Below are 15695 nucleotides of genomic sequence, written 5' to 3' on the forward strand. Positions count from 1 at the left end.
CTTTTGAAAATAAGTAATCAGTAAAGTAACGGGATTACTTTTTTGGGGGAGTAATCAGTAATTAGTTACTGATTACTTTTTTCAAGTAACTTGACCAACACTGATTAGCAGTGTGTTTGGGGTCATTGTGATAATGGAAAATCCAACTACTGCCAATCAGATGCTTTCCAGATGGTATTGCATGGATCAAAATCTTATGGTGTTTCCACTTCTATTCTTTTAGCTCATAACTATTTGGGAATCTCCTTACTGGTGCACAAATAATATTTCGACAACTGCCAAATTGTGGTATCTTTAGCAGTTTTATAGGTTCAACTAAAGTAATGGAAGCAACAGGCTGTTAATGACAAAGTGCTTAAAGATAAAATTCAAAGTTGCTTCTTTGCTGTGTTGTCTGTTATCTCTAAACACAACACTGGTTCAGCCCTTGAGTTAGGTCAGTGGTTCAGTCATTGCTCAAGACTACTTTAAAAATGAAAGTCTGGATCATATGAAGCAAAATCTAAAGACTTTTGGGGTGGCTCAAGACTTTTGCACAGTATTGTAGCTGTTACGTTCAGACTTAATCTAAGCACTTAGACTAATGCATAATGAGTTCAAATCTGTCAAATCATCAAATAAAAAGCACAATGAAGATGGAAATTATATCAATAATATCCAGTTAAACCAACCAAGGAAGACAAGAAACAGAGTTTCAGTGTAAAATTACATCCATTAAGTCCGGGTTAAAGGTTAAAGGTCAGGGTCTGGAATGTCGTTATGATGGTGCTTATGTCAATACTTCTCCTTACAAGTGTAGTAACCGTGTGTGTGTGTGTATGAGGTACCATGCTGTGTGGCTGTATGTCAGGTCGCTCCAGGGCGATGGTGATGCAATTAAGGAAGATGAAAAGCAGGACGATGTGATCAAACATCTTGTGACCTATGACCCTCTGACACCACAACCTGAACCTGCAGAGAGACGGTGTGAGAAGAGAAAAGGATCGGCAACAACCCCAGTGTTTATTTTCTATTCAACACATCACCTGCATCACTTCCATTTCTGCCAGGTTTAATTGATAAAAGTACAAGTTGTACAACCAAGCTTCAGCTGTCACCTTCACACTTTAGCTGTGAATTTTTACACATGCGTGCAGTTAAGGCCACCTAGGCCACCCTGGAGAATATCAGGGGCTGTGCATAAACGTGTGTTTGTGTGTATCTTTACTGGTTGTGTGGAGCGAACAGATAGAGGGACCATTCTTCATGCTCCAGGCACCACTGAGGCTCATATGGCTCCAGTATCTTCTTCAGCCTCTTACATAAACTCTGGAATGAACACACAAACAGACGAATGACATCGCAGCGTACACTCGTTACGTTACAACAATCAGCATTGCTCCAAAAGTTGATTCTGTTCATCTGGACGTAGCGTTTTGTGGGAGAAAATCAGAAAATCAGTATTGCTCATCATCTTATACACCCATGATACCGCAGAATGAAGTCATTTTCATTTCTATCCAAGGTTTTTTCTTTCTTTCTTTTTTTTTTTTTTTGCAGCGACCTCGTGTGCATGCACAAAAAATTCCAACACAGCTATTTTTTCAAACAATATTCCGAGTCATTCTTCCACCCGGATCTAATTTAAATTCAGCTAATTAAATTTTTCTAAGAAACAAAAGTGTCTTAAGGTCAGCCAGGTTGGAATTTATGCCTTTGCGGGATAATTAGCAGCAGCTTTTGAACTTCTGAACATGCCCAAAACAAGCTCTTTTATGAACTTGTTTTATCTAGGAATAACAGAAATGGGACGCCATCAAAATGCCTGCTCCCTCTGATTGGAACACACGCCAATTAAAACTGCCCGAGTCTACATTTACATATATATTATATGGTTTTCCATTTGCTGAGACAAATTCATGAAACAAATAGGCATTAACCTCTTCAATCTCCTCTTCCTCTTGATCGGTGTGGTTATGCGATGTCAGGGGAGCATCGTCGTAGCAGTGGTCTGGCAGGTGGAAGGTGGTGCCGTTACAGTCTGGGGAGAGGAGCATTGGCACCTGCAGGTACTCTGACTGGTCCAGAGACTGCTCCCTGCTGCTGGCTTTGGAGCTTGAGTATGTGTCGGACAGCAGGGACTCCATTTCTCCAGACTGGCTCTTCCTGTGGAGGCTGGGGGCTCGGCCGATGCTGATCCAGCTGGAGCGACGGCTCTCTGGCCCGCTGTCCCACAGGGACTGTGAAGACAACTTAGAACAAAACCAGTGCCTTGTTGGATTTCTGCCTTATCTTTCAAGTGCAAATAAGGATTTCATTCTTCACAGATTAAAGCTGCCCTGTAGAGTTTTTGGCCATTAGCAGTGCAGCGGGATGATGTTTTCATGAGTGGGCTCCTATTTTGTTTGTATCTTGTGCTCCTTATCAACCTCTACATGGAAATGACCAGGATTTGCGCTAATGATAAGTCTGTTTGGCCCAGCACAGTTATTAAACTTACTGGGAAACAGGGTAAATCAACAGGATGATATCTGATAACATTTTAAGAGGTTTCAGTGCAGAAGCTAGCCACAGCGAGCAACCACCTGTAACCATTTGCCAGTGGAACATACAAGGACTTGAATAACCTAGCCTTATCTTATCTTAAAGACTTTATAGTACCATGTCACCCCAATAGAGTACTTCACTTTCAGACTGCTGGTTTACTTGTGGTTCCTAGGATATATACACGTAGAATGGGAGGCAGAGCCTTCAGCCTTCAGGCCCCTCTTCAATGGAACCAGCTCCCAGTTTAGATTCGGGAGAAGGACACCCCCTCTACTTTTAAGATTCAGCTTAAAACTTTGCTTTTTAATAAAGCATATAGTTAGGGTTGGATCAGCTAACCCTGAACAAACCCTCAGTTATGCTGCAGAATGCTGGGGGAGTTTTTCTTTGCGACTATTGCCATGTTCTTGCTAATAGTGGTTTTAAGGTTGTAAATAAAACTGAACTCAATTGAACTGAATTCGCTCAATGGTCCATCAATACACTTTTCTTTACAACCTGTCCTTTAGCCTGTCCACAGTTACTGCTGTATCTGCAAGCCACTTTGAAACCCGCCTCCAGACCAATTTGTCCTTTCCATCCGTGTCTCACATAACCATTGTCATATCTGTCACCACTGACGTTGCCTGCTTTGTTCTATTTCTGGTCATGCTGCTGCTCTCCTCCTGCATTTTTTAACTAAGGGTGTGTTCACCGTAGGCCATCTGTTCCCCAGCACATCTGACCCCAAAGTCCAGCTCATTTCACTAGTGCGATTACTAGTGCGCGCCATTCGCAGTTAAGTGAACTGTGCCCTGTCTGGCTCGAATAGGTGGTCACAGCTGAGCTTCAGTTGAATTCAGTGATGGTACGCATGTAGTGTGATGACCATCCAAGCACAGAACTGCGCCACTTGCTCAATAGCAGCTGCCTCTGTCAAAATCCCTGCTTTAATAACAAATCTACAGGGCATAAGAACTGGCCCAGTTAAGCCACAAACTGCATAAAATCATGAACCCCTTGTGCTCTGCAAGAACGCTTTTTAAGAGTGCGTGTCTGAAAAACGGGAGAGAGCACGAGAAAGGAGTCGGGACAGACTGAAGTGGACCTGGCTCATGAAGGGCAGACCAGCTGGGGAGCGATCAAGCTCCGGCACAATGCAAGGCAACCGTGACCAGTCTGAATCCACCCTTGGAGGACATGTTTTAATCAAGATAGGCTAAAATTTTCAGCCACCTCACCTCAGTCTGAAACATCTTCTGAGTCGTTAGCATCAAATCTCCTAAAAGCAACGTGAAACGAACCTGACGTTGAGCTCAAGCATTAAGCTTAGCCGTGCATAGAAGGAGGGCTACATGACTCAACCCGTCAACAGTTGGTGATACTAAAGTGCCAGCAGAAGGCCTGCTAACAAAAAGACTGCCAGCCCAAACAATGCTGAAATATTTGGCTTTGTGAATGTTTTATGAGGATAGAAATGCACTCAAGTAATTTGTCGTGTCTTGAGAAGACACATAATGGGTTTGTTGGGAAACAAAGTAAACAAATGAACCTCTGCAAGGTAGCTTTAATGAAGCTCTGTGTTATCATTCTATGACTTCAACATTTAGAAATTGCTTCAGCTCAGCTTGGATTTATATCCTTTGCATAACAAACATCTTTTGATTAACTGTTTCTCTAACTCACATTTATAATAAATATTTAACGTGGTTTTATATAAACATATATATCTCCACATAAAAGCATGTGCCCAAGGCTCACCGGTGACCTTTGCTCAAGGCTGTTTTCCATGGATGCACCACTGGCCCGGCGTGACTGGTTGGAGTTTATGGTGGGCGTAGCTGCAGTGTGCGTGATGACTGGCAGCGGTGGAGGAGGAGGGGGAGGCATGGAGGCTTTTGGGTTCAGGAGACCATTGGGACTCAGCATCATGGCCTGAATCTTCAGCTCTGCACACACACACACACAGAATATTTGATGTCAAAGAATGATTCTCATTTATTATATTTTGGGATTTGCAATATTTTCATGGTTTCGTTTGGATCAGGGCTGCACTGACCATGGCTGTATCCGCTGCATATAGGCTGTATATGTCACGATCACTGGCTGGTAAAGCTCTGTGGATGTTCAGGTTTTTAAGGTGGATCTTATGCATGAGTTGTGGAGCTGACAAACTGACTGCACTAAAAGTTGTGCAACTGACTTCTGGATCACATGGTCTGGCAAAATCAGACCAACCTAAATTAAATCCTCCTTTTGTGTGTGTTTTACTTTGATTATGACAACAATTAGTGACTAAATAAGACTTTAGAAACTACTGAGTGGGCCCATAAACCCATGTGGAAAGTCTCAGCTGAGCAATACGGGCATTTTTTTAGATATCAGTAGATATCAGTGAAATTTGACTTCGCTGCTCCTGCTCGACATTAGAAAGAAGACGTTTAAGACTTCAGTCAGTAATTTTTCATCAGGGAATTTGATAATCCGCAACTTAAAGTTTATGATTTAGAGAATCAAGCTAAAAACGTTTAAAAATTGGGTACTAATATTGTTTATTACTCACTGTCAAAGAGGACAACGAGAAGAAAAACACATTCATAAATAAAACAGGTTATCAGTATTTGTCCCTGAGAGTAAAGAGTAAAGCAAGTTCAATATAAACGTTGACACACATAAATATTCTAAACGTGGAGTCTGTAATAATTGGATTAGCTGTAAAAATGTGCTGCATTATTTTAAAAAAATCTAGATAGTGCACATTTGTGTTACTAAATGTTCGCAATGTGTTTCGTGTCCATTTTTCACTCTCGTGTTGTTCTTGAGCAAATACAGATGAGCTGCCCTCAAGAAGCTCACAAATGCAATTTAAACAAAATTAGCCTCTACTTAAAAAGCCCAAACCTCCTTCAGATTCATCTTACGCCTAATTTGAGGTAATGTAGGTTGAATTTTTGAATTAATATTAAAAAAAAGACAGCATCAGAGTGAGTAAATAATGGCCTATGTGTAATGTCAGTGAGGTTTATGCGGTTTTGCCCTTTTAATGAGCCCTCAGAGTGAAAGTAAGAGTAATGTCTTGATGCCTGCTTCAATAATCCAGGTAAGGAAATCCCCAAAAGTTGATTCTGTTCATCTGGACTCAGTGTTCTCATTAAGGTGACATCATCTGCAGCTTTCCCACCATTATAAACCAACGGCCGGCTGACTGAACCAAATCAGACAAACTGAGCTTGTGGCTTTTTTGTTAGTCGGTGGCATGAGTTTCAGTCGTTACGCAGCTGTTTATAAGGTCGGGGAAACCTGCAGTCAGCCGAGACTGAAGATGTCAGTTGAACGAGAGATTAAACTTTTCTCCCACTGAAAACGCTGCATCCAGATAAAGATCTTTCAATCTTTCTGGGATTAAAAACAAGAGAATATTTTGCAGAATTATGGAAAGCCTTTAAAATGTTCACAGGATGAAAGAACCTCCAAGAATTCAGGTCAGAATACACCAAAAGGCTATTTTAAGGCGACTCCATGTGAACTTCCACTTCCATGTCCGGCTGATCTGCGAGTTTGTACCTGCAGCGTACAGCTCTCTGAGTTTCTCCTCGTCCTCGTAACACATCGAGTGTCTCTCATCATCGGCCTCAGATCTGTTAGCATCTCCCTGAAAACACAGACAGACGCAAATATACACCAGAGTCATCATAATCATCACCACCTTCCCTTCCTCAGTGTTGTAAAAGTGAAAAGCACATCTCGGTCGAGCGGGAAAGACTAAGAGGAAAACTAGGCAGATGGGCGGAGGGAATCTCCAGCGTTCTCTAGTTGAGTTATGTGGATGGCTTTGGCAGCGATCTCCTGTAGTCACGCCAATAAAGCTTTACTGAATTTAATTAAAATTCACGCCAGAAAGATGGAGGCAGGCGGCTTTGGCAAAGGGTATCTGTGTGTGTGTGTGTGTGTGTGTGTGTGTGTGTGTGTGTGTGTGTGTGTGTGTGTGTGTGTGTGTGTGTGTGTGTGTGTGCGTGCGCACACGCAATAGTGAGAGAAAGAGCAAGCGCTCTCTGATGCCGGAGATAAAAGATGAAAACTAAACAACAAAAGCTCACCAGCTGTGAATGGCAGGCGATATCAAACACATCCCTACCCTGGAGAGTATTTTGTGTGTGTATGTGTGTGTGTTGCAGTGAGAGAGAAAGATGGAGGAAGAGAGAACGGAGGATAGGCAAAAAGCAACAGAGGAAAAGTGTGATGATAAAGAGACAGCGAGCGAGAGAGAGAGAAAGGAGAAACCACACAGGCAGGATGGAGGAGATTATTCTCTTGTAGGCAGCTTTGGTATCATCAACACAACAGAGCTCAATTAGTCTCATTCGCTCTGCCTCGTTGTCTAAGTAGCTCAAATGAAACGGCATCTTTGCCCTTACTTCAGCTTGAAAGCCCTCGACCAAAATGGCGACGAGCAAGTTGAAGAGGACGTAGTTGCCAAAGGTCATGAGGGCGACAAAATAGAGGGCAGCCAACGGCGTTGTGGAGGCCATCCCGTTATAGAGCACCGCGTTCCAGTCCTCCTGGGTGAGGATCTGCAGATTAGATAAGATGCGGAGAGACGTCAGGGGGTTAGAAAAACAGGCCGTCAAACACACAAGGAGCCAAAAGGCGACGCGCTACGTTGCTAGCAGGTGTTCCAAGAATAGATAATGTGAGTTTCTTCCTTTATTATCTTGTCGTCAGTTGAACAGTAATGACGCTCATCAGTGTTAAATGAACTCCCGCCGAGTGAGTGCTTCATTATTGCTCCTCCTCCTCTGCTCGTGAGGAACATCTTACCTGCCCACTGGGACAGTTTTTTTATACTTTTCTGAAAAACCGAGCGCGCGCGCTCCCAAATCGGAGCAAATGAAATCACGGGCGAGCGCTCGTGACTGCAGCAGCTGTTGTTTGAATCTCACTCCTAAAAGTGGCGCGTAATTGATGGGGAAATTCCTCCAAATCAAATACCGTCGGTGTCTTCGTGTGCTCTGCGCGTGTGTGTCCCTGAGCGAGGGTGCATGTGAGGATGTTTGTCTAACCTGAAAGACAGTGACAGTCGCCCAGAGCAGGGAGTCAAAGTTTTTTCTGTCTGGTAAAGTGTCTCCGCTGTCTTGTCGCAAACCAAATTTACAGCCGAACAGATGCATCCCCAAGATACTGCAACACACACACACACACACACACACACACACACACACACACACACACACACACACACACACACACACACACACACGTAAGGTAATGTTTTTATCAAGCAGTAATTTAATATGTGCAACAACAAGATGCGGTAATACTGCCTGCGTGCACAGCTGTATCTACATGAAAGCCGATGACACATGTGGTGATCAGTTTATAACAGAGGAAGGAGAATCCCAGCAGTAGCCATTTGAAATGTAATAACAGTATAATTAAAGCAGAGAAAACGCTTAATCATCACTGTAACTCATGAATATATACCTGAATATGAATATAAAAAGCATCAGCAGCATGCAAAATGTGGCCACGTTGTCCATGGTCTTCATCAGCACCACCAGCTGCCTCCTGAGTGCAGGAAGGAACCGGACCAGCTTCAAAACTCTCAGCAGGCGGAAGGTGCGCAGCACCGACAAGCCTCCCTCGGCCTCACCCACGATCTCCCACACGCTGAAACACACACACAGGTTAAAAGCACAGAGATGCATTTCCATTGAAGCGATTAAGGAATCAGCTGTTACCCTTTGTCAGCATTAGCGTCACCCAGGAAGACAAAAACAAAAAGAAAGAAAGAAAAACTTCCCGAATCTTTTCAGAAGGGAGAGAGCGCTCAAGTCTTTTTGATGTGACGTGTGGCAAACGAAAAAACGAAGTCGGGCCAGTGTTGTTTACAGTTCACCAGCCAATAAAGAAAGCCAGCGCAGCGTGAACTGGCACGGTAAACAAGCAAGGCCTTCAAACGTGGATACATAATTTAGCTTGTAGTACTACATAATGGAGTGAATACAGGCCCTCTGGACTATGAGTGCAACCGCTTGGCTCAGCTGCCAGCACCGGCATCGCTGGCAGTTCGGGAGATTTAGCTGCAGAGCCCGAGACGTGAGAACAGGAGGAATAACTAATGACAAGAATTCCCTTTTTGGGGTAAACACACAGACAGAGAGTTCCCCCCACCTGATGATGACAATGACGCTGTCAAAGCCGTTGTAAGGGTTCTTGATGTAGCCGAAGAGCCCGAGAGCCAGGAGCTTCAGCAGCATCTCGAGACTGAAGAGACTAGTGAACACCATGTTACTGATCTCCAAAATATCTGTCAGCTCCTGCGGCTGAAGAGGTGCAGTGTTTGTGGAGAGAAAACAGGGAGAGATTGATGTACAGAGATGGACGGGCACAGAGAAAAATGAACAAATAAACAGAGACAGACAGCGCGGAGCTCAGTGCACTCAACATGTTAGGAATCTCCAAGATGTTGGTGAAGGCTTCAGTTTGGGTTTACATGGATTAAAGCTGGTCAGATTTTGTTGCTGTTCTTTTTTGCAGATATTTTTTTAGGTTTATGACAAAAAAAAGCTTAAATTTGTATCCTCATTCCAAAAAATCCACAAAAAAAAATGTTTCAGAGCCTGTTTTTAAGGACATAGCTGGTTACTTAGTTGTTTCAGGACATTTTTCTACTGATCAATTTGCCATAAAGGCCCACTGTTATGTAAAAACATGCATTTTTTTTGCACATTTGGACAATCAAACATTTGATCCTCTTTTAACAGAATTAAAAAGTTAACCCAATACAGTCTAGTAACCTCTAAACTTGCTAGCTATGTGCCAGTCTATCAGTATCTGAATTTATAGTGAAGCGACAGGAGAAACACGCTTCAACCACGTGACAAACGTTAATATTTCATCGTTTATCTACCAGAGGGGAAATTCCCTGTTAGGCCTGTCCCTGTTTTCCACTTTTATCGTAACAGTTGAGAGAGATGACATGAAAGCAGGGAGAGCAGAAGGAGGACGTGCAGGCTGCTGCGTTAGCGTCACACCATATGTGTGAGCCAAACAGCACAACAAAACACAACTGTGCTTTAAACTGCTTTGTCATATTATCTAAGTAGGGACCCATAAATGATGATTACACGTAAAAATTGTTAGAGAAATCTGTTCATGGTTTGTGCGTCTGAAAAAAACAATACTGGCTGATATGTTGATTTTTTTTTATTTGAGTTCAGTTCAAATTTATTGTATTATTATAGCATCAGATCACAACAACAGCTGCCTCAAAGGATTTATATTGTAAGGTAAAGACTACAATTATACAGAGAAAACTAATATGAGCAAGCACTTGGCGACAGTGGTAAAGAAAAACTCCCTTTTAACAGGAAGAACCCTCTGCCAGAATTATCAGACTCTTAAATCAGCAAATATCGGTCTTAAAGATGCTCACTGGGTTCCAATATAATTATTTATTTTATAATGAAGAACTTCATAAAATTATCTGTAACCCTGTAATATCGTAATATGCAGCATTTGTTCTTCTGGGGGACAAAAACCCACATCATAAACAACAAAAGTACTTGGTCATCTACACATATCAGGGGTGAGCAGTTAATTTTTAGGCGCACTCAAACTCGATGAGCGCTTTAGAACGATCCATTCTTTCACAAATGTTTGTGCAGCGCAGCCACGTGTTTGATTTTATACACCTGTGTCAACTGACTAAGATTAAGTGATTAAGAGGTGTGGCCCAACACGTTTGTCCATTTAATGTACTAATTTCTGATGTTTTTAGGTTAGGCTATGTTAGGCGTTACCTTAGTGGTAGCTGTCATTAAGAAAAAGTTAAATAAAATAAGTAGAGTCCTACATTTGTCAACCCTTCAAAAGCATGACACTAAAATCTGTGTTGCCAATGATTAGGGAATCACAGATGGAGCCTGTCTCAACCTGTCTGTCTGATATCGAGGGTCTGCTGCTGTCTTTGCTATTAAAGTGCTGTCATCATGCCAAGATCGAGAAAGCTCCCCAAAGCCTTCAGAAAATCGTCCGGGTATCCACGCGAGTCTGCAAGGAGTTTTATACAGAATACTATAAGGGCGTTTGTATTATCATAGCGTGAGATAATTCACTATCTGGTAAGTACATGATATAACAATATCTCTTGCATGCCTGGACACAAGAACAAAACATTAATTAGTGCAACTGAGGTATTTCAGCCATCATGATTCAGGAGTTATTAATCACGCTCGTGTCTTATACACAGTCAAGGATGTACTTCATGTGATGAGCTACAAGGCTGAGCTGTAATTACAATGAGCGTGTAATCTGTTAGTGTCCAAATGTTGCCATAGTAAACTAACCATAATTTCTTCATGACATCATCGCCAAATAAAGTGTAGTTGATATTTTACTATTAAATTAAGATTAAACCCAAAATGTGGAGATCACATTTCACAATAGCTGCCGAGGCTCTACAAAAGCCTCGTGCAGATGAGTCAGTGAAACAACTTAAACAGCTGTCTTGTCGTGTCTCGTGATACAACATCCTCTTTACTGCATGAGGTTGTAACTGTCGACAACCTTGCATCTGTCCACTGCCAGCTATTTCATCTGGTCAATATTGTGTGGGGGTTTTTTCCTTCTGGCCAGATACAGCTTCACATTCCTTATACGCATCACCTCACTGTGTTTATGTGATAAAACAGAAATCATTTCCTTGTAACTAAAACTGATTCTGCAGTACGATTTCACGTTCTCATGTACACAAAGCTTTATGCAGAGGGCTTTAATCTCCAAAATGATCAATAATATTTTTTCTCAATGTGTCCCTAACACTCCTTTGTAAAGAGCAGTCATTTGGCTGCAAAGAATTTGCAGGTAAGTTGGTATGAAAGTGCATGTTCTTAGGAGTGCAGTCGCCTAAATTTGAGCTGGTGAACATAAAGGCAAAACCCGCCCTTTTGGACTAAATGTGCTCCGGACAGACAAATACAGAGACGACTGGCTACAGTAACAGAAGAGACATTTGGTGCAGACCAAAGACATATTTTCAGGAGAAGCGTAGCGGTGGAAATATTAGTGCTCGGGGTCACTTTGCTGCCTTTGCTGACTGGGCAGCCTGTAGTAATTAAATCAACGCCAAATTCTCTCCATCACATCAAAGAGTGCTTGAAGATAATGCGAGGCATCTGTCGGAAAACTGAAGGGGACCTTTTATGAGGATAATTGTCGTAAGAGATTTGAACCCCGTTAAAATGTTATGAAACAGGCAGAACGAGCAATAAGCCGTCAAACAGTTTGCTTGGAAGAGTGGTCAAAAAATTCAACAAGACCATGACAAAAACTCGTCCACAACCATGCAAAATAATTTCAAAACAGTATTTTGAAAGCTTTTTGAAGGCATACTTATACCATGTGTGCTAATCGTTTTCACAGATAAAATATCTGGTGGTAATTTGTTTGCATAAATGATTTCAAAAGTCCAAAATTTCCACTTCATAAGCACTCTAATCATGTTCACCATCTTTAAAATGATGCCACGTAGGACTACCTCACCTGCACACTCAACCAGGCCCCGCACACACTTGATGAGGCGTCTTTTCCAATATATCACACAGTACTGTGCAAAAGTCTTGGGCCCACCTTTGCGTCTTTATATTTTGCCAGGAAAATGGGAAACAGGTGCAGCAGTTTATTAAAACGTGTAAAATGGGCAAAAACAGAGTTTGTACAGTCATAGCAGTACAAACATAATCGTTCATGACCACCTTTATTCTTCACCACAGCCTGAACTCTCTGACAAGCTTTTGTCTAATTTCTTTAAGTTGTCTTCAGGAAAAGTTCTCGGGGGCTTCTTGAAGGACATTCAAAGCCCGTCTTTGGATGTTTCTCCTTTTTTTTCTGTTTTCTGTCAAGCTGATCCCACACCGTCTAACACCCTTTTATTGTGGTATAGCAACGCTAGTGGGATGTTGTCCTATTAGTGTAGAAGCTGGACAGTCTCCGTGAGTCCATGCTGCTCTCCGTGCATCTGTTCAGAAAGACCTTACCATTGTAACAGGCTGGCGCAGGCAATTAACTAACCCCAGCACATGTATGTAGGAACAGGGTAAAGCCATGGAGACTTGACTTGTATGGTCTTGTTCTGTTAACGCCAAATAAAGATCTGTTGTTCTGTCTAACCGACTGGCCGCCGAGTTGTCCAGTTAACCTCCCCACCACATGCCCGCTGGTCCTGCTATCAACTGAATGGATCAACTGAAGTTCCAGATGTAACTTTCAAGTCCTGTGTTAGGTTTTTGCTTGATTTTCATCTGTTTTAGGTTGCTATTTTTTCATTTGACTGTTACGTGTACACACACCACTGGTTTATCACTTCAGTTAGATGCCTTTTTGTATGCTTGAATGATTCAGAGGTCAGTGTGAAGTGGATCTTTGAAAGATTTTGACAGACCTTCAGAAAGCTTGAACAAGTGTTGCTCAAGACCTCTTTAAAACTTTCAATAAAGTCTTCCTCCTTGGAAGGAAAATATAAATAAATGATAGGTGGCTCAAGACTTTTACACAGTACGGTGCATACAGATAATCCTGTATTACATACTGTGTTAGATTAGACTAAACAGGATTATTGCTGGGTTTTAACAAGATCAGGAAAACATGCTAACAGCAAACGCTCTGGATTTGACATCTTATATTTTCCGCCCAGCAGCTGGGTTTGTGGGACCCAAACAAAGACGAAGTCAAGCCAACGTCAACAAAGCACAAGAGTTAATATTATTCACAAATCATAATAACAAGTAGTCTGCATAAAGTCTAACATAGTTTATACCTCTGAGCCACAGAGCTGCTGTCGTACAATAACTACGACAGTAAAAGTACATGAAAGAAATAAATCATTGAAGCTGGTGACATTTCTTGAAATTACAGAGAACATAGACCCCGTTTTTTTTTTCTTTTGCTCTGCTCCTTAAACCAACAAATGAGTGCACATGAGAAACTGCTTCTCTGAGCATGCTCAGCGCCATCTGCATGACACACAGCTGCTCTCAGAGGGTTTTTCAGAATAAACAGCACTGGTCATCCTGATTGAAATTAGGAAACACTGGCAAAAAGAAACTGTAAAGCTATTTGCGTATGTCACAGTTTTGGATGATAAAAGATGGATGCATTCACTTATTATATTCATTCGCATTGCTTCTTTGTTGATTTTGGGCCAAAAGGGATAAAATAGGTAAAATAGGGCAGCTCTCATCCTTAAATTTTAGCTATCGGAGAAGTTAAAGCCATCCAGATTTGTCATATTGTTCAGGAAATAGGCCAAACACAATCTCCCGCTGCCTTTCAGCCAATCACAATGTCAGATCTGTCCTCCCTCTCCACCTCACTCATCCACTCGCTTCTCCTCGCTCTGCCCCCCCCCCCCCCCCCCCCCCCCCCCCCCCCCGTCCTGTCCCAGGGTCACGCTTTAATTAACACTTCAGGTCTTATGAGTTTCTCCATCTCCTGATACATGCCTGCACACACCCACACACAGTCTCTCACACACACACATGCGCACACTCTCTCCGCGATCCCATATGCTCGCTGCTGTAAGTGTTGATTGGAGGGTAAGTTTATTGACTCCACCGCACACGGTGATTAGCGCATCAATTTTCAATCAAATTGTAGTCGCAGCCAATCTGCGAGAGGCGCGCACCCCACACACGTGCGCACACTTACCTGCTCGTGGTACTCTATGCCCATCGACAGAGTATTAATAAGGATGGCAATCATGATTCCTCTGCTGAAGTATCTGCTGCCAACAATAAGTTCCAGTTTAGTTCTGAGCCTCGCCCAGCCGCACTCCCACAGCCTCTTCTTTGGCTCAGACAGCTGCGCGTCACTGAGGCACGAGCTGCTACAGTGACACGGGCTGTTACTGTGACACGAGTGGCCGTGGCGCTGCTCTTCAGGCTGCTCGTTAACATTTTCGCCGTCACTAAGTTGGTTGTAGTAGATGCAGTACGGGCATACCGAGGACTCTCCGGGGACTTCGCCCGGCAACAGTAACGCCGGATGCCCAGCAGAGCCTCCTGCACAGACAGAGATCAGAGGAGAGGCCACATCAATCATGCATCCACGAGGGTAGAGTAAAACGTCGCTTCTGTATGCAGACACTCTGTCATTTAATATATTCTCGGCTCAGCAAAGGAGAGGGGTTTCTTTTCATTTCTGGGAAACAAAAATTCAATAACATGGAAACCACTGTGCTAGTGGGTGGGGGGCGGGGGGGTTGCTTTGTGCAGACGGAGAGCTCTGTTATTAGAACAAGGATGCTCAAGTGTGTGTGTATGCATGTGTGTTTTGTGAGGGTGGAGGAAGCTTGAGGGGGTAAGATTTCAGCAGAATTCATTAGTAAGGCACTCCGGAGGAATGCTCCAACGACATAACAACAAACACTAATCTAGCACGAGCAGTTCACTTGTCATCACAATTACAACAAATTCATGTTTCACTGGAGACTGATATAGTAAATCCAATCTGGTCGTTCTGCGGTGTGTGTGCGCGCGCGTATATAGATAAAACTGCCTTCAAGGCAGACTTGTTGAAAATGACTGACTTCACTACATACACAGGAAATACACTAATCAGGAGATGTGGGTGGCTTCCACGTAGCACCACGCTGAATGACTTCTGCTACAAAGTTCTCCAACTACAGTCGGAATTTATTGCATCACTGAAGTGTATTAAACGCTGATATGTGAAAACGGATGCTTAAAGTGCTGTGAAACACGCAGGGAGCCGTGGAAGGGGGGGACCCTGATGATGTCAGGATTACCCGGATTAATTCAGCTTGGACTTTGAGATAACAAAATTTTAATGAAAAGGCTGCGTTACCAACTGGGCTGTGGAGTCGCAATGTGTTTTTGGAACATGACTCATACTGGGAATTAAAAGACAGGATATCTTGGCCTCTGCTGCTTTGATGTTGACCGTATATTTTTGTTTCTCCCGAGTGAATCTTCGAGTTTAGTGAGAGTACAGTTTTATGGAGTATGCTTTTAAATTAAGTTCTTGTCTTAGAAATTATATGTGTAATTCAACATTGTCTGGCAGAGTTTTTTTTATGTGAAAAATCTCGAGCCACCTCTCATTTCTTTCTGTCGCCTCCTCTGATCCTGGCGATGATTTGAACCATATTTTTTACAGTCCAGTTCTTGTGT

At 42.7% G+C, this 15695-nt stretch overlaps 1 protein-coding gene across 1 annotated transcript in view; it reads right to left on the reverse strand.

The window, feature by feature from the left end:
• Nucleotides 1–15695, reverse strand: part of LOC113024422 (voltage-dependent T-type calcium channel subunit alpha-1H-like) — a 61583-nt gene that overhangs the window by 20639 nt on the left and 25249 nt on the right. The window contains exons 10-19 of the mRNA XM_026171519.1: nucleotides 14212–14564; nucleotides 8677–8828; nucleotides 7987–8172; nucleotides 7566–7683; nucleotides 6921–7076; nucleotides 6070–6157; nucleotides 4267–4454; nucleotides 1920–2231; nucleotides 1208–1308; nucleotides 828–951 (exon numbers count right to left, since the gene is read on the reverse strand). Of these exons, the coding sequence (XP_026027304.1) occupies nucleotides 828–951; nucleotides 1208–1308; nucleotides 1920–2231; nucleotides 4267–4454; nucleotides 6070–6157; nucleotides 6921–7076; nucleotides 7566–7683; nucleotides 7987–8172; nucleotides 8677–8828; nucleotides 14212–14564 (1778 nt within the window). The remainder of the gene's footprint in view (nucleotides 1–827; nucleotides 952–1207; nucleotides 1309–1919; nucleotides 2232–4266; nucleotides 4455–6069; nucleotides 6158–6920; nucleotides 7077–7565; nucleotides 7684–7986; nucleotides 8173–8676; nucleotides 8829–14211; nucleotides 14565–15695) is intronic.

Source organism: Astatotilapia calliptera, chromosome 6, assembly GCF_900246225.1.
Source record: "Astatotilapia calliptera chromosome 6, fAstCal1.2, whole genome shotgun sequence".
Classification (NCBI taxonomy): Eukaryota; Metazoa; Chordata; class Actinopteri; order Cichliformes; family Cichlidae; genus Astatotilapia; species Astatotilapia calliptera.